General features: G+C 49.9%; 1 protein-coding gene across 2 annotated transcripts in view; it reads right to left on the reverse strand.

The window, feature by feature from the left end:
* The window catches only part of Gad1 (glutamate decarboxylase 1), a 38050-nt gene extending 19754 nt beyond the window's left edge, over window positions 1–18296 (reverse strand). For both annotated transcript variants that reach the window (XM_042694154.1, XM_042694156.1), the window contains exons 1-5: window positions 18173–18296; window positions 14820–14882; window positions 8924–9082; window positions 7326–7568; window positions 1465–1555 (exon numbers count right to left, since the gene is read on the reverse strand). In XM_042694154.1, the coding sequence (XP_042550088.1) occupies window positions 1465–1555; window positions 7326–7568; window positions 8924–9082; window positions 14820–14882; window positions 18173–18254 (638 nt within the window). In that variant the 5' untranslated portion in view covers window positions 18255–18296. The remainder of the gene's footprint in view (window positions 1–1464; window positions 1556–7325; window positions 7569–8923; window positions 9083–14819; window positions 14883–18172) is intronic.
* Between the last annotated feature and the right edge of the window lie 5276 nt (window positions 18297–23572).

A 23572-nucleotide genomic window follows, 5' to 3' on the forward strand; every position in this document is an offset into this window, starting at 1 on the left:
TTTCAGAGTCTACTTTGTCATGAACTTTGTGAGTAGGAATGGGGTGTAGCTAGGTGGTCGAACATGTGGTTAGCATGTATGAATGCTGTGTATCTGGTCCTAGCACAGTATTTTACATAAAGAAACTAATAAATAACAAGCAAGTAAATAGGTAGCTAGCTTCTGAATATTACAATCGATGCATTATCATTCTTATGCTATTATTAGAATGTTGTAATAAATTTGTTTCATTATTTTCTCCATGTATACTTTAATCAAATGCAGTGCCATGGATAGTAGCAAACATTGTCATTTTTGTTCAGAGAAAGTAGTTCCTAGGCTCCGATGACCTTCATATCTTGTTACCTGTTCTTTTCTCTAATGAGGGCACCCATATGCAGAGAAAGCTTTGGAGGTGATTATAAGAAAGCTATTTGGGGCTGGGAAGGTGGCTCAGTGATAGGGCACTTGCCTTGCATGCCTGAAGCCCTAGGTTCGATTCCTCAGCACCACATAAGCAAAAAGAAGAAAACTACTCATGTGCTACTTGTAACCCCAGAACTTCAGAGTTATTTTTATATAAATTTAGAAGAACCTATGGGTTGGTGATATGGCTCAAGTGATAGAGTACTTGCCTGGCAAGAATAAGGCTCAGTACTACTCCCAAGATATACAAGAACTTAGAATAAATGAAAGTCTGTCCCCATAATTAAGTATGGAAACAATGTCAAATTCAGCAAAATAATAAATTATTTTGGAAGACATATACAATGTATCAGTACCAGCTGAATTTTGTTTTAGAACTTTTTTGGGGGAAGGGGGAGTCACGAGGCTTGAACTCTGGGCCTGGGCACTGTCCCTCAGATCTTCAGCTCAAATTGAGCGCTCTACCTCTTGAGCCACAGTGCCGCTTCCAGTTTTCTGGTGGTTAATTGGAGATAAGAGTCTCACGGTCTTTGCTGAGGGATTGGCTTTCAATCGTGATCCTCAGATCTCAGCCTCCTGAGTAGCTAGGATTACAGGTGTGAACCATTGGCACCCAGCTATTTCAGAACTTTTAGTTAAGCAATAGGTTGATTGGGTTGATTTGTGGCTTTCTGGCAGCTTTAATTACAAAGGAAATAGGGCCTAAGTGATTAGAATCAATGTCTCAGAAGAGAAAAGGATACCACAATCACAGCCCAAAGTGTGATATACCATTCAGAGAGGAGGGTTTATCACTGTGAAATTTCACACTGAATTTTGAAAGCTAGAGTTACTGTTTGTTTCTCATGTACTTATTAAATTTTATTTTTTTCAATTCAAGAACAGTTTATCAAGAATCTACTATGAAACCAGAACTGTGACAAAGCCAAGATATTATAAGAAAAATGACTTAAAAATACTATTGGAACTTTAATGAAACTATTAAAATTGGGCTTTTAAATCAATTAGCTAGAGTTAAACATCATGATGGCATATATGACAAGAATCTATGAGACTTACATATTGGTATTGGCAGTTGATGTCAACCATTCACCAGCTAAGCCAATGATATCCAATCCAGTGGAGAGCTGGTTGAAAAATCGAGGATGACCTAAAAAGGTAACAGGCAAGCATCAAGGAAAATCCGCAGACTTCAAGCTATATTCAGAGCGAAAGGCCTGATCTACAAGACCACATTGATGAGGTCTCCATTCTGTGTTCTCATTGGGCTGTACACAGATATGGAGAAGGAAGTGCAGGTTGATCCACCTGTACTAACCAAGTGGTAGCATGCATACATAGCACCTTCAAATCATGGAACTGCTAATATATGAATGAATTGAATGAAGGAATGAATGAATAAAGTACTGTGCTTTCAAATTAAAAAAACATGAATATGACAAAACTAATTATGCTCTCCAATAACTGTTTTCTTAATTTCCAGGTGAACTCCTCTGTCACATTAACTTTTGAGTTACACAAAGGATATGGTGGTCCTAATTTTTTAATATATCTGTTTCAACTTTCAAGTCAACATCCTGAGGAACTGAATCCCCAGATCAAGATTTTTTCTGGTGGAGAAGAGGATGCTGGTGTCAGGAAGGGTTCTTAGGTCTGTGAACCAAACCAAGCCTGGAGAAAGCACCAGCTCTGACGCTTTATGCTGAGGCCATTCCATCACTCTCCAGGTCTCTGACAGATGTGACATGAAGTAGCAGTGTTTTGCCTATGTGGAGTCACATGCCCCTTAGAGTAGCTGAGCTGATTGATTGCTGAGCCAATCGAGCATCTCCTCTGCAGAATGGGCAGAGCAGAGCCAGTCCTTACTCACTTGCCCAGCCAACGGGGGGGGGGAGGAACTGTCACTGCTGCACAACTTGAAAGCCCCGTGCAGTGCCTGGGATGCTTTAACTGGAGATGCTTTCAGCAAATGCAGGACTATTGCCAAGTTTTTGCCGCCTTGCATTCACCAAAAACCTCAACTCTGCAGCAGCAGGCTTGGCTTAGCTGTCACGAAGAAATCAACACAATAGATTATCTAGGGATGTGTGACAGAGAACCAGTGTTAAAGAGATTTGCTGACTACTATGTTTCCAGTAGAAAATTGCTTTTGCCTCTGAAATAACTGTCAGAGAGCTAGTGTTTGAATGTTTCTGGTCTAACTTCCTTCCCTGAGAACCTATCTTGCCTAGATCTGAGGGACTCTCATTCTGAAAACTGGACTATGGTTTCTTAGAAGATACCATTCCTTGCACCACAAGACTCTTCCAAAAATAAAACTGATTTCCAGAAAAAAAAGTATTATGAACAGTTAATTTGATGTGAATATAGCACCAGATTTGGGGCCAGATTCCAGATGCTTTTGTGGACTGGTCTAAGTAGCTTACACTATTCTATTTTACTCCACTTTGCTTAGTGACAATCTATAAGATATTCTTGAAGAAATTTACTAAAGGGTATATGCATAGCTGGGCACCAGTGGCTTATTCCTGTAATCCAAGCTACTCAGGAAGCTGAGGTTAGAAGATTGAGATTCAAAGCCAACCCTGGGCATGAAAGACCTTGAGATTCAGCTCCAATTAACCACCATAAAGCCAGAAGTGTTTGCTTGAACTGTGGCTCAAGTGGTAGAGTGCCATCTTGAGCAAAAAAGCTAAGGAAAGTACCCAGGCTCTGAGTTCGAGCCCTAGAACTGATGCGCGCATGCACATACGTGTTTAAACACAAATCTTTTGTCTTAAAATAGGACTGAAGCATAAATATACACAATAAAAACAATCACACTTCATGTGATGATGCACTAAGACCACATAGTACGGCAGAGTCAAAAGATGAACAGTGCAGAGACGGACCCAAATTGTAACAACATCTCTTTGGCCATTGAAACGTAAGGTACAACTCCACTCCTCCCCCCCAAACCCTTTGGCATAGGGCTACAATCTTCTTTCTTAAAATCTCCCACCAGATTTTCTATTAAGTAAGAATCTAGCTTAGAATTCAATTTGTTTTTGTTTTATGTTTTTGATACAAGATCTTGTTATGTTGCACAGGCTACCCTGGGGAACTCTATTAGAGCCCAGGTTGGCCTTGAGCTTGAAATCTTCCTTCCTCAGCCTCCCAGATACTAAGATTATAGTCATAACTCACCATGCATGGCCCTACATTTCAACTTCAACTCTGTATTCCATGAATGTAACAGATGATAAAACAGGACCTGGGTCAGCAGGTGACCCATGTCAGGTAAGGGGTTGGAGAGAAAGAAAGACTTGTGGGGTTTCTTAAGTTAGATTTTTAACAAATATTTGCAAGGGGAAAAAAGAGTTGGAGAAGGAAATCTATTATTTAGGAGACATATTAACCAACTTCAGTGTAAGGACTTACTTAGATACTGATTCAAATGCATTAAAACAAAATATGACCTTTATGACATTCATGAGACAACTGAGAAATTGAACACCGAATACTGTATCATATTAAAGAACATAGACTTTAGCTTTTTAACAAAACAATAAAGCACGATACTGTAGTTATTTTTTAAAGAGTTCTTAAGGATGAATAATACATTGCCAACATCCCTGTGCAGAATGCATCCACAGCAGTATCTTTTCACTAGAAAAACCCAATTTACTATTTTGGCTGAGTATTGATAAACAAATATCTTTAAAAATCCCACAAAAAGCCAAGCACTAGTAGTTCATGCCTGTAATCCTAGGAGGCTGAAATCTGAGGATTGAGGTTCAAAGCCAGCTCAGACAGACAAATTGTATCTCCAATTAACCAGCAAAATGGCTCAAGTGACAGAACACCAACCTTGTGCAATAAAACCAGACAATAGTGCAAGCCCCAGAATTTAAGTCTCAGTAGCAGCGCACACACACATGCACATACCCTTTCCCCTTATACATACACACAGAACCATCAACAGGGCAATACCCTGAAGTACAATATAGAATTTAAAGTTTTCCAGTGCTTGGAAGATCATAAACTCTGGAAATGCAAATATCTGCTTCCTAAAGTTGCTCTAAAATCAGAGATGGATAGATGGTTGCAGACTAAATATCTAAGTGATTTATACACTCAGCCAATGACACGTTTCTCTGACCATGAAACACTTCATTTTTGAGATATGAGATGCTGTTATGACAAAGTCATGTGTTTTTCTTTAAGGGACAACACCATTTTTGTAGCTAATGATGAATGTAAGTGGTACCTATCTCTTTGAGGAAGTGTGTGTGGAAAAAACTGAAAAACAAAGCTGGTCGCTAGTGGCTCACACCTGTAATCCTAGCTACTCAGAAGGCTGAGATCTAAGGATCGTGGTTCAAAGCCAGCCCGGGCAGGAGAGACCGTGAGACTCTTAATCTCTAATAAACCACTAGAAAACTGGAAGTGGCCCTGTGGCTCAAGCAGTAGAGCACTCATCTTGAGCTGAAGAGTGCAGGGACAGCACGCAGGCCCAGGGTTCAAGCCCCACGATCAATCAAAAAACCCCAAAAAACCCTGAAAAACATTGGGACAAAACTTTTCCTTCTAAAACATTGGAAGGAAGCAAACCAAGGAAGAAATATATGTGGGGAATTGATTCATTTTCTTCTTTGTAGTGCTGGGATTTGAACTAAGATCTCTTCTTGATAGGCAGGAATTCTATCACTTAAGTCATGCTCGATAGCCCCTTGTTATTTGCTCTAGTTGGTTTTCCTGGATAGGGTTTCATAATTCTGACTAGAGTTAGCTTCAGACCTCCATCCTCCTAAGTATACTTCTTAAGTAGCTAGATCATAGATGTGAGCCACCATACCTTGGTTGAGTTAAGTTTTGCTAATTTTGGCCCAGGTTGGGCTCAACCTGTGAGCATCCAAATCTTACTTCCTGAGAGGCTAAAATTACAGGTTGTGTACCACCACACCTAGAAATTATTTTTTTTGGGGGGGGGAAGGGCATGTCCTGATTTATACATTTCACCCAGCAATTTTTTTTATTTCAGCCAAATACTACTACTTATTTTCCATCAGGAATAGGTTAGTTATTAGAAAAATGTGAAATATACATAAATTGATAAGTACTTTACTAATTAAACAAAGAGACTGCATATTATTTAATGAAACTTTCCTTAGTCCAATGGTATTGGCAGACATCAAAAACTATTGAGATTCCTAATTTAAAAAAATATTTGGCCAGCCTCATTAATCCATTGCATACATTGGTTTTGACATCTAATAGCCTTACTCAGCTTTATCTCCACCATCTTTCTCAGTCCTGATCTTAAATCTATCTTCTAATGACTGAGAAGAGTAAAAGGTAACATAAAAGACAAAGAAAGAGAAAGAAGAGGAAAGAACAAGGGCCTGCCAGTTGTGGTCTTGGGGCTTCCCCAGTGGTGGCAACTGGACCAAGAACTGCCAGTTCTTGAAGACTTGTCTACATCCAAGCTCAGAAAAGCCAGGCTGTGGAAGGGAAGATAGAAACTACTTTACTTCTGTTAGCTCAGACAGCGATCCAAAAGGTCCCTGGATTTGATACAACTGGAAAGTAAACTCTTTAATGATTAGAGAACAGTTCTCTAATGTGAAAAGGGAGCAAGAAGACAACCTTGCAATCTTGCATTTTCAACTAGTTGAAAATAGGATTTGGGTGGCTGGGAAGGTGGCTCAGTGGTAGAGTGCTTGCCTTGCATGCATGAGGTCTTGGGTTCGATTCCTCAGCACCTCATAAGCAGAAAAAGCCAGAAGAGCTGTGGCTCAACTGGTAGAGTGCTAGCCTTGAGCTGAAGAGCTGAGCAACAGTGCCCAGGCCCAGAGTTCAGGCCCAATGAAACAAAAAAGAGAAAATAGAATTTGGTCACTCTAAACTCCAGAGATTAGAGTAGCATGTGGAAGGAGAGAGAAAGACAGAGAGAGAGAGAGAGAGAGACAGACAGACAGAGACAGAGACAGAGACAGAGAGACAAAGACAGAGAGAGAAAATATTGATTGATGGTTTTTTGAGGTTAACCATTCTTCTCAAAAAGATAAGCTCAAGAACCAATCCCTTGTTCCTGTAATTATGGCCTTACTAGAAAATAGAGTCTTCATACTGTAATCAAATTAATATCAAGTCATGCTAGATTAAGATGAGCCTTAACTTAAAGACTAGTGTCTTATTTTTTGAAAGTGGTAATGGAGTTTGAACTCTGGGACTTTTACTTGCTAGGCAGATGCTCTGAGGCAGAGCCATACCTCCAGCCCCATTATCCTTTTGACAAGAGGCAGTTTGAATGTACTTATGAAAGTGAAGGTAGAGGTAGGACTGATGCGGCTCCACACCAAGGAATGCTAAGCAGAATGCTCACAATTCCCAGAAACAGATAAAGCTAATCATGGATCTTCTCTGAGAATCTCCAAAGACCCTGCAAAAACAGCATGGCCTTGCCAACACCTTGATTTGAGTTTCAAGACTCCAGAAGTGTGAGAGGGTAGATTTCCATTGCTTGAAATCACCCAGATTCTGATCATTTGTAATGACAGCCTTAGGAAACTAATTCAGAAAAGGAAGAACATGGACCCAAACATCTAGTGTCAGTGATAGGCAAGTCTAAGGAGGAATGAACAGAATGAAGCATGCATGAATGTGGAGAGAAGGTGACCAAACAAACCGAGTAGCCTAAAGCAACAAAAAAGGGAACTTTGACCTATTATCATGTACCTGTAGCTCTTTAATCTTTTACAAGAAATGATGACACAACACACTCTTGCTGGGATTGATTCAACTGCTGCTACCCAGAGTTGCTCTTGGGGGCAATACTTTGCCACCTCCCCTCAGCAGGTCCACGCTTCTCCTCCAGCATGCCTTGCCCTCACCACTGGCCAGGGTGAGATGCCTATCCTGCTGGCTCTCACTCTTACCTGTGCGAACCCCATACTTAAGGGTGTCTCTGCAGTCAACCAGGATCTGCTCCAGGGATTCCGGGTGGTCAGAGAGTTCCAAGTTAAAACCCTCCATGCCTTCCAGCAACTGGTGTGGGTGGTGGAAGTCCAGCACCTTGGTGGAACGATCGAACGTCTTGCGAACATAGTTGAGGAGTATGTCTACCACTTCCAGTAGGAACTGCACAGTCTGCTCTTCCCCATTCTTAGCTGGAAGCAGGTCTAATGGAGGAAAGCCAAAGAGATGTGATCACTTCCTCATACCTGGTTTCCTGGGTCCAGAGATCCCTAATGTCAGCCTTGATATCTTGACAGGCCTAACTATATTCCAGGATATGTACATATCTGTGCTGAGAATCAGACATGCATTGCCTGATTTGGCCTTAATGTTGTGCTCCATCTGTTGGTAGCAGAGGATAAAGCTTCTGTGGCAAGAGAGTAGAACTTGGCTCAAGATGGTAAGGCACGGGACCCCTATCTTGACCTTAATGTCTGGGCCTGGATCCTGAGATGTATGGAGGTGACTTAGGGCTAAGGCACTGCAAAACAGAGTCAGGTAGAGTGGTAAAGCCAGGGAGGAGAGCGTGTAGGACTCCAACAACTGTGGAGGTGTCAGTTCTAGTACAGGGCAGGCTGTTGGGCTATATATAGGATACTCTGTCTGTTCCCTGGGCAGTCGGAGGTTTCAGTGTTCTGGTCTGGCTTTAGTGGCCCAATAGGAATTGCCAGAAGTTGTAGTGGTGGGTCTACCTTTGAGCTGCCAGAAAAATGCTGACCAAGATGAGCATTTGAGGGCAGCAGCAGTGAGGGACAGAGCTCGTGAGGAAAATGAGTCTCACAGTTTTTGATTATGTGGCCTAGATGGTGAGCTTCTCATAGGGTGGCTTGGAGGGGGCAACCTTGGAGGATAAATGTGTTAGAAATCATTGTAATTATTTTTAAATGTTAGATTCCTTTAGATTCAGAGATTTTACAAATTTATATTTATCTCTGCCTGTATCTTTAGAATTGGTTATTTGTGTGTGTGTGCCAGTACTCAGGGCCTGGCCACTGTCCCTTAGCTTTTTCTCTTAAGGTTGGCATTATACTCTTTGAGCCATAGCTCCACTTCTGACTTTTTGGAGGCTAATTGGGGGTAAGAGTCTCATAGACTTTCCTGTCCTGACTGGCTTTGAACTGTGACCTTCAAATCTCAGCCTCCTGAGTAGCTAGAATGACAGGCATGTGCCATTGGCATCTGGCTTGAAATTAGAGATTTTTGTTGTGATTTTTTTTTTCTTCTGCCAATACTGGGTATTATCTTAGGTCTTTGCACCTGCTAGGCAAGTGCTCGCTTACTTGAGCCACACCTCCAGGTAGAATTGCTTTACAGACTTTCTCTTTTACCTTCTGAAACAGTGAAACCAAGGCACTAGAGAAAAGTCTAAAAAGCAGTTTTGTGAGCTGTATGAACTCACTGTGAACAATGCTCTTTCTTGGTAAAAGGAGTAAAATGTCAGGGACAAAAAAGTCAGGACATTTGCATTAGGAAGCAACTAGCTAGCACCATGTATATATGGGGGTGGGTGAGGGATCACCTCGAGCAAACAGGTTGGAGAAGTCGGTCTCTGTGCGCCGGAAGCGAGCATCACGGTCACTGTTTTCACAGGAAAGCAGGTTCTTGGAGGACTGCCTCTCTTTGAAGGCACTCACAAGGCGACTCTTCTCTTCCAGGCTGTTGGTTCTCTGCAAGAAGCCTAAGGCAGAGGAAGCTGGGTCAGAGAGACTGGAAACTACCCAACCAGCAAGGGTCAGCTGCTGGACTAGTCTGCTCCAAGCAGGGCTCTTGTTTCTGCTGAGAATCCCAGTGAGCATCCGTGCTTTCCATCTAGAGGCTCTGGCCCTGCTCTGTTTCAGGCCGAGAGGGGCAGTGCCAAGTGTCATCAGTAGTACAGGCCCAGTCATGCAAGAGAGAAACAGTAAGTTAGGCCCATTCTCTTCCCTGAATGTGACAGCAAACTCAGGATTAAGTCAAATGGACAGCTTCCACTCCAATAACCAGCCTCAGGATGGAATTTGGAAGGAAGGGACCCTCAGAGAGGATGTGGCCAGTGCTGAATTTATGTGCTGTGCAATCAGAGGAAGGAGGGGGAGGTCAGCAATGGGAAGAGGGGGAGAGCTACAGAATGAGAAAAGGATGAGGACTGTAAAGGAAGGAAGAAGGTGAAGACAGGAGGGGAAAGAGGGTGGGGACAGCAGAGGAAAGAGGAAGATGAAGACAGGGGAGGGAAGAAGAAGCTGAGGTTCTGGGAATTCGTGAAGATGCTTTCTTCTGTCACTAGCTAACCTTTAGGGCAGAACATGTAATTTTCCTGAACCAACCCTATAATGCAGTTTTTTTCCCCTACAAATGCCTCTTGCTTCTTCTTCTCCCTCATTAATAAAGGTATTGGAAGAAAAGAAATATTTAAATCATATGGGTGTTGACATTTAATTCTACGAGGACTAGATGAGCAGTGCGTGTGGAAAAGCAGTCTTCTATGAAGTCAGGACAGGAAGATGAAGATAAATGAGAGGCACAGACATCCCCTCCAGGAGCTTACAGTCTGACAGATGGAAACTACAGTTGTAATAAAGATAGGAAGTTACTAAGAACTCAACAAATTCTAAGGCCAGAGTCTGATCTTAGGGTAGTATTCACAACACCTCTAAGAATCCCTGAAAAGGAGGAGAAATCTCTTCCCTGGAGGACTACAAAAAAACCACCATCTGCAAATGAGGAGCAAGGTGGAGCCAAAGGGCTTAGAGAATATGTCAGCTTCCAGTCCCTCCTCCTATCTCTCTGGTCTCCCAGCCTTCAAGGCCATTCCCTTCTTATCATCTCCTTAGTGCAGCCTCAATCCTAGGACTAAAGGGAGCACCCTGAAAAAAAAAGGTGGGGGGAATCACAAAGCTTCTTGGTGACCTGAAACCTGTCTTTGTAGACACAAAGGTCCTTGGGGAATCACAGTTATCATTAGATAGGCTTGGAAGAAATTCCCAGGAGGTGCAAAGGAAAGCAAGTTAATCTGGGAATTCAGCTCTACTTCCCTAGGACACAGTTCAGTGGTGCTGGGTGGCAGAGGGATGCAGGAGAAGGCTGATTAGAGTCCTCCCACACACAGGAGCCAGAGTCTATTTTTGGAGGGAAGAAAAGGAAGGCAGAAACACCTGGCCCTTCACAGTTCCCAGAGCCTTTTAAACTTGCCATCAAAACCCCAAAGGACGCCAGAAGGAGGAAGGTAAGCTATAATTGAGTTGCATACTTGGGTACAGAGATGGAATATAACCTTTGCCTTCCTTCTATGTTTTCCCTCTTCCAAATCCCCAGAGTTCAGAAGCAGGCTCATTTGCAGGAGGGTTGATCACCTGCCTCCCAAATCCTGATACTGTTCCCCTAGTCTTAGAACAGTAGTTATGAAATTCATTAGGCTGGAGAGACCATGTGGTCTGCCCTGCCCACCTATGTAGTCCCCAACTTCTGACCTCCACTGGATTCTGACTCACTACTGGGAAAGCCTTAAGTCCCTGAACCTCAAAACCCCCTGGAACCCGCTTCAGGAATAAAGTCTAAGTTTAGGATTTGGATATTGTGTCTGGTTTACATTGAGTTTCTTCTAGAAATCTCCTGATAAAGTTGAGAGATACCAATATGACATAGCTTTGGACTCAAAGCTATTGCTGGACATTTCCTATAATGCACTAAGAATCAGAATTTTATCTAGATTCTGTGATGGTATTATGGGTAGCACACTTATATTGCAAAACAATTTGTGTTAAAAGCCACTATGAGTTATGGTAAACAATACACATACATACAAACACATATCCAGGGCCTCTTGCTATCTGTTCACAGCTAATTCTCAATCACTTGACCCACAGCTCCATTTCTGCCTTTGTGTTGGCTAACTGAAGATAAGAATCTCTTGGATTTGTCTGCCCTCACTGGGTTTGAACTTTAATTCTCAGATCTCAACCTTCTGCATAGTTAGAATTACAGGTGTGAGCCACTGGCACCTGGCTTCAACTAATGCAATTTTTTTGTGTTTTTTTTTTGTCGATCATGGGGCTTGAACTCTGGGCCTGGGTGCTGTTCCGCAGCTCTGCAGCTCAAGACTAGCGCTCTACCACTTGAACTACAGCGCCACTTCCAGTTTTCTGGTGGCTTATTGGAGATGAGAGTTTCACAGACTTTCCTGACCGAGCTGGCTTTGAACTGTGATCCTCAGATCTCAGCCTCCTGAGTAGCTAGGATTACAGGTGTGAGCCACCACTGGAGCCCGGCTAATGCAAAGTTTTAAGGTATTGTCATTTCTTTTACTTTGCTTAGGAAGGCTTTGGTTTTCTAAAATACTGGGATCCTTACAAGTGAATGATCTGGAAGCAGCCATCTCTTTTAAGAATGAAGAGGAGGGTGCTCTGACAACATTCCTAGCTACAGAAGAGTTCTCTTGGAGCAGGAATTCCTGAGACAGGGGCAAGCTTAACTTCACCTCTGTCTGTACTCCAGCTGCAAGGCCCTAATGTCAGTCTATGGATAACTGGTCAGGAGACTCCACATTCTGAGAATAAAGAGAAAAGCTGAGGAGGACTACCTTGCAATTGCAGAGATACAGAATTCTTGAGGCCTATTTTTAAAAACTGATGAATCAAAATCAAACACACCCATATAGTGTGGACTAAATAACATGACTCAGGACAGCAATCAACAAGTTTGGGACCTCTGAATAAATAAGTAATGGAGGCATCGAATGGTTAGAAGAGCCCAAAGCCAGAATTTAGGGCTCCTTGGGACCCATTCTATGTAGGTCATGCCACCAGGCCACAGCTACTGTCCAGCTCTTGACAAACCATAGGTTTCTTCTGTCTGATTTCACTTCCAGGGAGGTACTACCCTCCAGAGCTAAGGGTACAACCCATGACCTACCTGCAGCTTCACTCTTTGGACTGTGGGGAAGAAGAGGAGGGTGGATGGGGTTTGAATTTGGCAAGGCACTGAGGATGTCATACAGGGAAATATGTGGCCCAGAGAAAAGGACTTGAGGGTGGGAAGAGGACCACAGTTCCTATGCTGTCTTAAAGTGAAAATAAAATAAAATAAAATAAATCAGCTTTGGTACCTTTGGGTCAAGAATGCTTCAGCAGGTACCTTGAGGGTCTGGGAGAGAGGGACTGGGTGTGGTGTGTATAGGTTAGGAGGGCGTTGTACAACCAGGATCAAAATGAAGGACTGAACTCAGCTTCCAGTGTATTAAAATGGAAAGCCAGAGTTGGCCTTAAACTATGGGAAAGAAATCCTCATGAAGTTGTGTTCCCTTTTCAGAATCAAAGCTAATGGGAACTTCCTAATCTGTGGCCCCAAAGGCACAGCGTTTGAGCAGTAGGTAATTTCCCCTCAGGAGACGATTCCATCCTCTTCTCCTGTCACTCAGGTTGTAACTTTCCAGAAACTAGTGTTGGGGTGTGTATGTATGGGAGGGGGGTAGGGGAGCAGGGAAGAAACAACCCAGGAACTCTCTTCCCCCAAGGTTTTGGCTGATAGCTAGATGGGGCAGCTGATGGCAATTTAGGGTCTCCTAGTTTCTCAAACCCAGCAGAGCTTAACCCGGTCCTGCCCTGCTCCGGGGCAGCGGAGGATGGCGCGCCCCGGCGCGCGCGTGCTCGGTTAACTTTACCCTTTGAGGACAAGTGCTGAGTCCCCAGAAGCGGCGCTGGGACGCAAGGGTCCCCTCACAAGAGCATCAGGACATAGGGGCAGGAGAGGGTGGCCGGGGACTCCCTCAGGAATACTCCCGCAGGACCAGGATCGCAGGGCAGGTGGCCTGCACCCCGAGCCCGTGCCTACCCAGTCCTCGGTCCCGGGGAGGCTGGGGCCCTCTCTCTCAGTGGCCCGGCTGCGTGAACAATGACGGCTGCCGAAGGCGAGCGCCGAGCCCTCTGGAGGGATCTAGCGCGAAATGGGCCATTAAGCAGGGAATGGCGGCGGGGGGCGAAGGGGGGGCTATTAACAGAACAAAGCTCGGGCTCCCCGCTGACACCCGGGTGTCGCCCACCGGCCTGGCGTGCCTGGGGAGTGGACCCGACCCCTCCAGGCTGCTCCGCCGCCGGACTGTTGAGCTAGGAGTTGAGCTCCCCTTTTCAGGATTGAAGGCACACAGCAACCCTCCCCAAAACGCAAGGAGGGCGCAATAATGCGATCAAGCAGAACGGAGTGGTGATTTCCAAAGGTCGCTAAATAACCCCTCCCTCTCCGCTGGCTTCGGCTCCAAACTGTCTCTACTTTGGGATGCCGGGACCTACAGGCGTCCCGCAGCCGGTCGGCCCCGTGCGCCCCGGAGCTGGGATGGGGGCGTGCCCCGCTCTGACTCCGCCGTTATCTCCCCGGCGCAGCCGCGGGCCGGCCGATGGCTCTTTAAGAAGCCCCTCGTTAATCCCCCACCCCCGCCTCTCCACACCCTGCCTTGGGGACACCCGTATTTTCTAGCCCGAGTAGGCTGGCGAATTTTAGACGGTGAAATGTAGCGAGGAAAGCAAGTCCTCATTGTTCAGCCAGAGCCACTCAGCCGTGTCCCCTCGAACAAATCTCCTTTTCTCCCTTAAAAAAAAATGACATCCCTTGGGCGTTTTCATTTCAGGCCCTCACGTCTCCCGAGAGCAGTTCCTTCCCCTCCCCTGCTCCCCGATCTATTTTCCTTCCCTGCTGGCAAATCGTGCCAGACACCCCCCCCCCGTCCCCCCCCCCCCGTTCCCCTCCATCGGCCTCCGCCTACTCTTTCTCCTTTCCTTCCTGCCTACAGAGATAAGGCCGGGCCCACCCCCTGGCCGGCGCTGCCCACGCCTCCTCCAGGCTGGCCACCGAGGGGCTGCACACAGTCCTTTCCCTTAGCCTCTCAGCCCCCCGCCCCAGAACAAAATCTGGATCCATTATGACATCTCCTGGCAAAACTCCCAAGCGAGAGAACCACTTTCTATGCACCCAGACCCAGGGGGAGGGGGCGGCGGGAGGGGGGCAGGGGCGCGCGTTCCTGAAGAGGAGGGGGCGCGTCGGTCCCCGCGTGGGGTCACTTCGCGTCTCCCACACGACCCAGCCTGACGGGCGGAGCGGGCGCCGGGGCAGCAGAGCCGGGCTGCCGCGTGGGGGCGCCGGGCTGCGGCTCGCGTGCCGGGACAGGGCGCCCCGCCGCTCCCTGCACCGGGCTCTCTCTGCGGGAGCACGGGCTCCGGAGGACAAGGCCCTTTCCGTCTGGTGGGGGGAGGGCGGAGGTGAGCCTGGGCTTGGAGTGTGTGTGAGTGTGAATGTGTGTGCGTGTGACAGAGACAATGGGATAAGGTTAGAAAACCAGATCGAAGCACAAGGATCCACACCACCTCCCCGCGCCCCGCCGCGGAGTGCGGCCCCGCGCCGCTGCCCCCCAGCCCGGCCCCGCAGGACCCCGGCGGGGTCCTTCCACTCACCACAGATCTTCAGCCCCAGCTTCCGGGTGCATCCGTGGGCCACTCCGCACCAGGTGTCATAGGCTAAAAACAAGAGGGGGGGGAAGGTGCGGTTAGGGATGCGCGGGCAGACCGTGGGCGGCTGGCGGGGACAGCGCGGGCAGGGGAGCTCTTCCTCGGCGCCCATTAAAAACTCTCTCGTGTTAGGGGGAAGGAGCCAGATCTGCGCGCCCCACACGCAGACCCGCGCCTTCCCAGCTCCAGGTGCGTTCCCTCCCTGCCCGGGGCGTCAGCTGCACAGCCCAGTTTCTGCAAGTCTGAAAGACGGGGCTCCCGGCGCCCACCTGGCTCCTAAGCGATCGCCGCCTGGCAGCCACCGAGATCCCAGTCGGAGCGGGGCGAAAGCTGAGCCCACGCCCGAGGGCCAGCCCCGGGCGCTCGAGTTGCTCAGCACCCACTGACCAGGCCCTGTCGTCTGGTCTGGGCCCCCCGACTGGAAGGGTGACCACAACAGCCCCGAAAGGGAACGGGCATCTGGGCCCGAAACGTCTCATAATTTCTTGGCAGGTCTCCAGCTGAGTGGCAGCTTAAAATAAACTGGCATGAAATGGGGTCGCAGAAGAGTTCAGGAATTAATTGGGTGAAAAATAGTATTTGACTAGATGATCGGGCTCGCATGGCTGCTCTGCAGTCCGGCGGGGGAGTCGGGAAGACAATGGCGGGCCTCGGGTTCTCGACCCAGGCCCCTCTTCCCCGCCTTTCCCCAGCCCTTTCCAGAGACAGCGCGGTCTGGAGCAGGGGGGCGAGCGCGAATGGAAGCGGGAGCCTTTCCTCTGGGTCTCCATCTCTGGCCCAGGAGGGGTCGATTTTTCTTGAAGCCATCAGGGTTTAGTGTTAACTTGCCGCGTGTAAAGCAGACCTGTGCCTGAGAAGCCTGGGTGCAAGCGAGTGTGAAATCCTCCTCCATCCCTCAAAGCAAGGGCCTCTGAGCACCCCATCCCCCACCCCACCCCGGGTCTCCAGCGCGCACGGGGGTTGCCTGTGATAGGCAGGTGACGGCCATTCAACCTCAGGCACAACAGAGCCCCAGCGGGAGAATGAAAACGGCCTGACCTCCTCCCGGAAACTGCACACCACAGACGGAGTTCCACTGACCAGCAGGAAAACATTTTTTTTTCCCCAAAAGCAAAACCCTAACAACAACAACAACAGCACCTGGCACAAAAAGAGCTGTTTCCACCAGATCATGTGCTCTGATTTAAATATAATCTCATCAAATCCTCAAAACAGCTCCATTCAACCCACCGGGCAAGTGTTGATCTAACACTCCAATGTTAAAAAAAAAAAAATTCTAGGTTCAGAGAGGGTAAGTGAGTTCTCCAAGGTCACTCAGCGGAGACTGAAGTTCAGGCACATTTCACAGCCTTTCAGAACGGGAGGTTATGGAGGAAAGTAAGAAAAACCGAGATGGAGAGTTCAAGAATCGGCCCCGTTGATACAGCAGGATTCTAGACCACCAATGCAGGGGACTAGACGGATCCACATGCCACCCAGGGGTTGCTAGAGCAAGAGGGGAAGTACAGGCGCCCAGGTGCACAGGTGCAGCAAGGCCATTTCCCAAGAGGCTCTGAAGGAACCAGTAAGTGGAACTAGCGAGTCGGGTCAGGGTGTGTCTGCAGGGGAGGGTGAGGAGGACCAAGGCTGGGGTGGATGAGTTCAGCCTGGGGGTGCTCACAAATATTTCTGGAGAAGCCTGCTTGCTCTTTCCAAGAAGGCTCCTCAGATTTCTCGCCTCTACCTCAGTAGTATCCAGGCTCTCCAGGCCATATGTGGACTGGGCATCTGTGGACTGGGGCTGCCCATGGGAGAAATCTGGGTGTTCGTTGTTGGGGGACAGGGATACCGGTGGACTAACGAATGCCCCTGCTGCCCAGCCCGGCCAGTGCAGCAGCGAAACAAAAACCAGAAACAGAAACGGTGGTGGTTGGGAGATGTGGGGAGGACTGGAAAGAAATCTATCAAGGCCAAAGCGATAGACAAAAGACGAGCGGGCCTGGAGGTCCCCCCGAGTCTGCTCCGCCGCCCGTGTCCGGCTCACGTGCGCCGGGACTGGCCGCTTTCCCGAGCCCCTCTTTGTTGTGGTGTGTGGGTGATTGCAGCTCGCCGGGGTGGCGGGAAGAGGGAGCTGCGAAGGCAACTGGAACGTCGCCTAAGCACTCGAGACCAGGCCTCCTGTCTGACCCCCGCTGCCAAAGGATTGGAGAGGAGCCCCTCCTAATAACACCTCCTCGCCTTCCTGGAGGAGGGCAATTATCTCCTCCCGCGGACAGAAAGCGCCACAGAAGCTCCGCGACGAGCCTTTCCTCCGTTCCACACTATCTTCACTAGGCTCCTCCTGAATAAAATCCGAATGCCCTTACTGTCTGGAGCTGGTCGATTTGGGGAGGGGGGTGTAAGGAGATACTACTTCCCTACCTGGAAAGACAAAAACAAATCTCTCATCCCCACGCCTCTGCAGACAGGAGCAAAGTTCAAATTAAAGACCCCAGAGCTGGGGAGGCTCAGGGTGGGAAAGCCCCCCCTTTTATTCCTGTCTGCCCCCCGCCCCCAGGTCTGGCACCTGCGGACAGCACTTTTGTCCAGGAGAAAGGAGAAGGGTGGTGTCTCCCCGCCACCAAAGCTTTGCCTCCCCCGGCTCCTCGCACCTCCCGCCACGCAAAATGTTGCCGCCCCTGCCGTGTCCTTTCTGCGTCTAAGATGCGATTAATTGTATGGAGGATGGAGGTTCCGTCCGTTTCACGTACCTCTCCCGCCCCTGGGCTTCCCCCTCCCTCGTCAGGAGCTCGACGCAAACGTGGAGCAATTAGGGGCCCTGAGTTCTCTAAAAGCTGCAATTAACGTCGAAATTTCCGTTGATTATAGACTTCGCGCACAGCTCTGGGGGAAGAGGAGGAGGTCCGATCTCAGCTCAACGAAAGCCGGGGACCGAGCACTCTAGTCCCGCAGGGACTCCCGGGCGCCTCTCGCCCCTCCCCTCCCCTGCCCCTTATTATCCCGTCAGGAAAAGAAACCACAACACCGCACAACAAAACCCCGGCGCCGTGTGCGGGCGCCCCTAGCCCGCCGCGCCGCCCCCAGCGGCCGCCGCCGCCCGGCCCCGGCGTGGGCCTCGCGCTCCGGCGCCCCGGGAGTCACCCAACGTCCCTGACAGCCAAATGACCTCTAGAGGGGAGCTGGGCGAGAGCCCCATTTGTTTCCCAGGCTCCACCATGTCCTCGCTCCCCTTTTCCCTTTCCGACAGCGCAGCCTCGCGACGTCCCAGCGCCCCCATCTTCCCTGCAGTCCATTTGATAGGAAACTGGGGCAGGACCTACTTGTGGGGCGCAGGTTGGTGGTATTGGGATCTGCTCCTGCGTTCGAGGAGGCTGCGGACGAAGAAGGGGTCGAGGACGCCATCAGCTCGATCGTCTTGGGGTGTCGAGTGTCAGGGGTCCTCCGGATGGGTCTGCGGGTGGGTCGCGAGCGGGAACGGGCTGCGAAGAGAAGCGAGAGCTTTATATAGGAAAGGCTCCCTGCGCACCGGAGGTGACTGGGAGGCTGGAGGGAGGAGGGGGGCGCAGAAGCTCCCCGAAAACCTGGTTGCGGGGCGAGGGAAGAGAAGCGCAGTGAGCCGGCTGGGTCGGAGTGCGCGGTCGGTGGGGAGGGGGGGGAGACGCGGGCGCTCGCTCCCGCCACGCAGCCCGGGGCGGCTCTCCAGTCTGGCCGCGCGGTGGGGCGACCTGGAGAGACGCTGTGCAGGGGGGGAGGGTGGCTCAAGGCCAGTGCAGGGCGCGTGTGGGGTGGTGGGGGTGTGGAGGGCCGGGCGGAGGAGCACCGGGGCGCCAGCGCTCGGGGCGCGATTTTCCAGCCCAGCCGCGACAAGCCCCATTGGGCTCGGCGCAGCCGGCGCGCGGGCAGGGGGGAGGGCGCGGGGCGGGCACGTCTGCTCCGGTGTCTGGTTCGCGTTGTTGTGTCTGGCTAATTCCCTGGAAAGAAGGAGGCTCACGGGTCCCGGGACCTGGCACTTGGTGAGACAAGGTGAGAAGGGAGAGGAAACGGTTCCTAGCTTTCTGGGTCTCCCTAGGACACGGCCGGGCAAGAACCAGAGTCACCTTGCACTCCAGACAGCCGAAAGCAGCCCTCGCTTGTTTGTCTCCGGTCCCAACCCTGTGTTGAGCCATTTCAAGCTCCGTCCCACTTTCGGGGTTTCTCCTTTACCTAGCCCTAAGGAGGGTGGGGAAGGTTAGAAACGAGATCACCACCCGGGAGGTCAGGGGGCGAATGAACTTGCGCCCCACCAGCCAGAGGCGGCGAACAAAGATGAGCGCGCGTCGCCGGTGCTGCGCGCTCGGCGCTGGAGCCATGGCGTCCAAAGGCTCCGGGATTGAGCGAGAGAGGGCAGGCGAATCTGGGGAGATCTAAGATCCCCCCCCCCTTCCCACAAAGAAAAGCCCCGCAGCCACGGCCTGCACCCCCCGCCTTCGGGCCCCACACCTGGTCACGGGCGCGCACTCTCGCAGCCACGCGGACGGCAGGGAGAACCGCTCCTGGCGAAGTAACAGGTTATCGCTCCCAGCCGCACCTTGGGCGGCTGGCTGCCCGGGGCGCTTTGGGGAGAGCCGGGCGCGCGGAGCCTGGAAGGCGCCCGGGCGGGTCGCTCCCGTCTCACTTCAGCTCGGATCTCAGCTTCCTTGAGTCCTCGGGGGGCGGGGTGGGGTTGGCACAACACCGCCGACAAAGAGAGGAAGAGAGCGGGGAGCCGGCGGCCCCGCGCGGGGCCGGAGCCGAGACCCCGGACTGCGGCCGGCGGGGAGCGCTGGACGGCAGGCGCCGGGGGTTCGGGCGGGCCGGGAAGCCGAGGGCGGGCAGCCGGCAGGTCGCGCGGTGACCCACCTCGGCTCGGCGACCCCGAGCTGGACACTCCCGCCGCTCCTCTGCGTAGCGTCCAGCGATCCACCCGGCTGGGCTCGGCTCGGCCACTGGCGTTTATGTCCCGTGTCACCTCCAGCTGCTTCCTGACCAGTGCTACCCCTTGTCCGGCACCCGAAAACCTGGAGGAGACGAGACAGACCCGGAGAGGCGGCCGCTGGGCTCCGGGGGAGGCGGGGGCGGAGAGGGGAGGCGGGGACCCGCGGGGCGGGGGAGTCACGAGGCCGCTGCTCGCGGGGCCGCTGGTCCGCGGGGCGGCGGGGCTCCGTTGAGGGTGCCTGCCAGCCTCCCGAGCTTTATGGGGCGATTATAAACCCAGCTCACGGTTTTTGCGCCCTGGGGTGGTGGGAGGTCCTATGAGTAATCCAGAACGTACGCACGTACTCAGCGCTCTCTCTCTCTCTCTCTCTCTCTCTCTCTCTGTCTCTGTCTCTCTCTCTCTCTCTCTCTCATAGGGTGTCCGATGAGAGAAGGGAAAAGATAATTCCTAGGAATATTTCAGTGGAGCGTTTCTTCTTTCCTTCGATCTTTCTCTCCCTCCCACCCCATCTTGGAGAACGGATGAATGGCTTTGCCTCAATTCATTTCCCAGTACTTTCCCTGGATCTGCGACTCTGCAACGCTTCCTGGAGCGAAACCCGCTCCGAGTGGTGTCTTGGCTGGTCCGATCAGGGTTGATGTAAGGGCAGAGCGGGCAGAGTCGAGGGGGACCGCTCAGGGGCCATCTCCCCACTCCTGTTTTCTTATCCAACTCGAGTCATGCCCAAAGTAGCTTATCTGAGCATTGTTACCTGGTGCCACTGGCGGAAAGGGAGCCTCCATTCTTTTTTTTTCAATGCTCTCTCTCCTGATTGATCACGTCTGAAGGTTAATACCACGCACGAGTGCCACCAGCTCCACGCGCCTGGGGACCCAGAGCGCAGAGGCAGCCCGGGAGGGGCGGGCTGGGCCTTCTCTCCGGTGCTCACTCGCTTTCCATTTCATGGCTTTTTAAAGATTCTCCCTTTGAAATATTTCAGCATGTTAATGCATCGCTGCCTCGGGTAAGGTCCCTTACGGTTAAAAGAAAAGGCGTTGGCGAAAAAATTCCCACCAGAGGGCGCCAAGCACCCAGAGACCGAGGTTGCCGTGCTGGCCAGGTCTGTCCTCCCGAGTCCCAGTCTACACCTGGAACGGGGGCCCGGCTCGCTGACTCGCCTGTCCTTTCCGTTTTTGCGCTCTGCTTTTCTCTCCCTCCCTCTCCGTTCTCTTTAGGGCAAATCAAAGTTGATTTTGTGCGTGTTTGAATGAGTCAGTACTCAGTGATTGCTTTTCTTGTTTTCCAGTGATTCCCCCCCCCCCCCCCATCTTGTTTCCTTGCAGCAGTCCGGGGTTATTTATGCACACGTCTGGGGCCTCGCTAACGTTTCCCAGGCCTGTCCCTCCTCTCTGACTATCCTATCAATTTCCTCCTCATCACAGTGGAAACACCCCAACTCTACTAAATCGCCCCAAATTTCTATAAGAGATATTAAAATTTCTGCGAAGATGCAGTTGGAACAAGAGAGACCTCACAGTGAGGCTTGAAATATCAGTATTGCTTTGGATAGGAAAGCAAATACTATCGCCTCCTCTGCACCTTATAATAAAAGCCCCCGGCACTTTTTAAGTTCGCAAAAACATTCTGATTGGAGAGTGCATAGTAGCCACAATCTCCCTTCCCCCACCAGAGCTCCCAGGTTGGTAAGGCATTGCATAAAGGGTGGGGGGTGTCGGTTTTGCTTTCGGGGTTGGGAGGAGTCCCCTCAAACCACTCACCAGGTAGCTACTCAGAGCTGCTTTGAACCGCGCACCCATTCCCTTTCCTCAGGTCTTCCCTGAGAGACATGGTCGCGCCAGTCAGGAAGCTGGGTGCTTAGTGGTTGGAGACAAACCCAAAGGGGGATAGGAGGGAAAAGGCAGCACATCTTCATGCCCCTAAATATCCATCGTCTCACCTCAGTGCTCTCTGGTCCCATGGCTTCTACCTTCTCCCAGGATTCACTATTCTCTGGAAAGGAAGATGCATTTACTTCACTTGTGCCACTCGATTGAGAATTTCCCACCATTTTTTTTCTTTGACTGCAGAATCTAAAACAACTGCCTAAGGTTTTAGCCAAGAAAGAAATTTTAGGGTGAGTCTTCTATTCCGACTAGGTATTGCAAATGAAAATTGACTCAGTCTACTTCTGAGTACATCTTTTCTCTTTTGTGGTGGGGAGGGAAGGAATACAGACTCTTCAGCTTTCATTGAAAATGTAGTAACTAATTAATTAAGTGGGTATTTATTGATGACCAACTGTGTGTCTTCACTGCTCTACTGGGAGCACACATTGTTCCTTCAATTTATATTAGCCTTGCACTCAAGGGGTGACACTCTAATGTGCCAAGGAGAGTAGTACTTCATAATTTATGACTTAAGATTTGATTTCCAATCATCTCCCACTCCAAATCAGACGCTTGGGCTTTGCAAGGGTGAGGGATTGAGGGCGTGGAGTGGAAATCTTGTTCCAGCACATCAACTTTGAGGCAGGACACAGATTTCAGCACCAAGGACAGCACCTGCCCTGCGTGCTGTCCTTCACTGCTACATCCTGCCTTCCCCCTCTTGGCAATAATTGCTATGTTTATTTTGCCTGGTATGAGGAGGTGGTAGAATATTTTGCCCATTTCTCTCTGTCCATAAGAATTTGGACTGAATGTGGCTACAGTTGTTCTTTTACTCTTCAAGGAGAAATACGTCTTTGTGTGTTTTTTTTTTCTTCCTCTTTTTGTATCTTAATATTCCCGGGGGCGAGGATGCTGATGGCTAACGGGGTGGAAAAAAGACATCCTCTCCAAAGACTAGAGCCTGTGGTGAGGGGTGGTCCGGAAGAGCGTGGCGTCTGCCCAGCTGTATTTGTATTTGATCTAAGGTTTAGTGCTTTGAAGAAATGGAAAAGCAGAGGTGGGGATGGGGGAGAGAAGGGGAGGGAGTGAGTATGTTGTCCCTTGAGTATCTCTCCTCTCCTCTCCTCTCCTCTCTCTCTCTTTCTCTCTCTCTCTCTCCTTCTCCCTCCCTCCACCCCCCCTCCCTTGGGTTAGGGGTTTATCCAGGCTACTTGTTTTGTCTGCCAAGGTCAGCAATTCCTGATTTCATCCAGGGCTAACACTAGGGGACACCATTCTCTGCCCTCAGTGTCCCCTCCCGGGAGGTTTAAAGCTGCTCCAAATGTGTATTTGGGGCCAAGGATTTCTCTCAAAAGAAAATAGCTGGTGAGTGGAAGGGGCATCTAAACTGGCTTCCAGGGAGATTTTTTACTTAATATGGTCTGTCGAGTTGAGCAGATAAGAGACGTCATTATTTTATGCACTTAGGACATTTAGCTTCCAGGAAAGATAATTTAGAGCCACAGTGATGGCTCATACCAGCTGGATTTTCAAGTCTATTTTAAGTATCAAATTTATGACCAAAAGAGCTGGAGGGGGACAGGGGGAAGAGGCAGTCCTCATGATTTAAATGTCTGTCTTTGGAGACTGAACTGGAGGGAGGAGTTGTTTATCCTTCTTTCTGCCTTTCTTGAGTCAGAGCCCATGTCCATTTGCTATGTTTTTGTACTTCAAAGACAGTTTCTCAAATAGTGCTGGATTTCCATGGCCGAACGATAGCTTAACTCCTACTCTTATCCTAACAGAGCACACAAAGGTCACTTCTGGCATGAAGGAGAGGATTAAAAGGGAGGTAGAATTGTAGCCAGAACATGAAGTTGCACCCAGTCCTTGAAGAGACTTGTATTGTTCAATTGCCA

This window comes from Dipodomys spectabilis, unplaced genomic scaffold, assembly GCF_019054845.1.
Source record: "Dipodomys spectabilis isolate Male_0828 unplaced genomic scaffold, ASM1905484v1 ptg000174l, whole genome shotgun sequence".
NCBI classification, from domain to species: Eukaryota; Metazoa; Chordata; class Mammalia; order Rodentia; family Heteromyidae; genus Dipodomys; species Dipodomys spectabilis.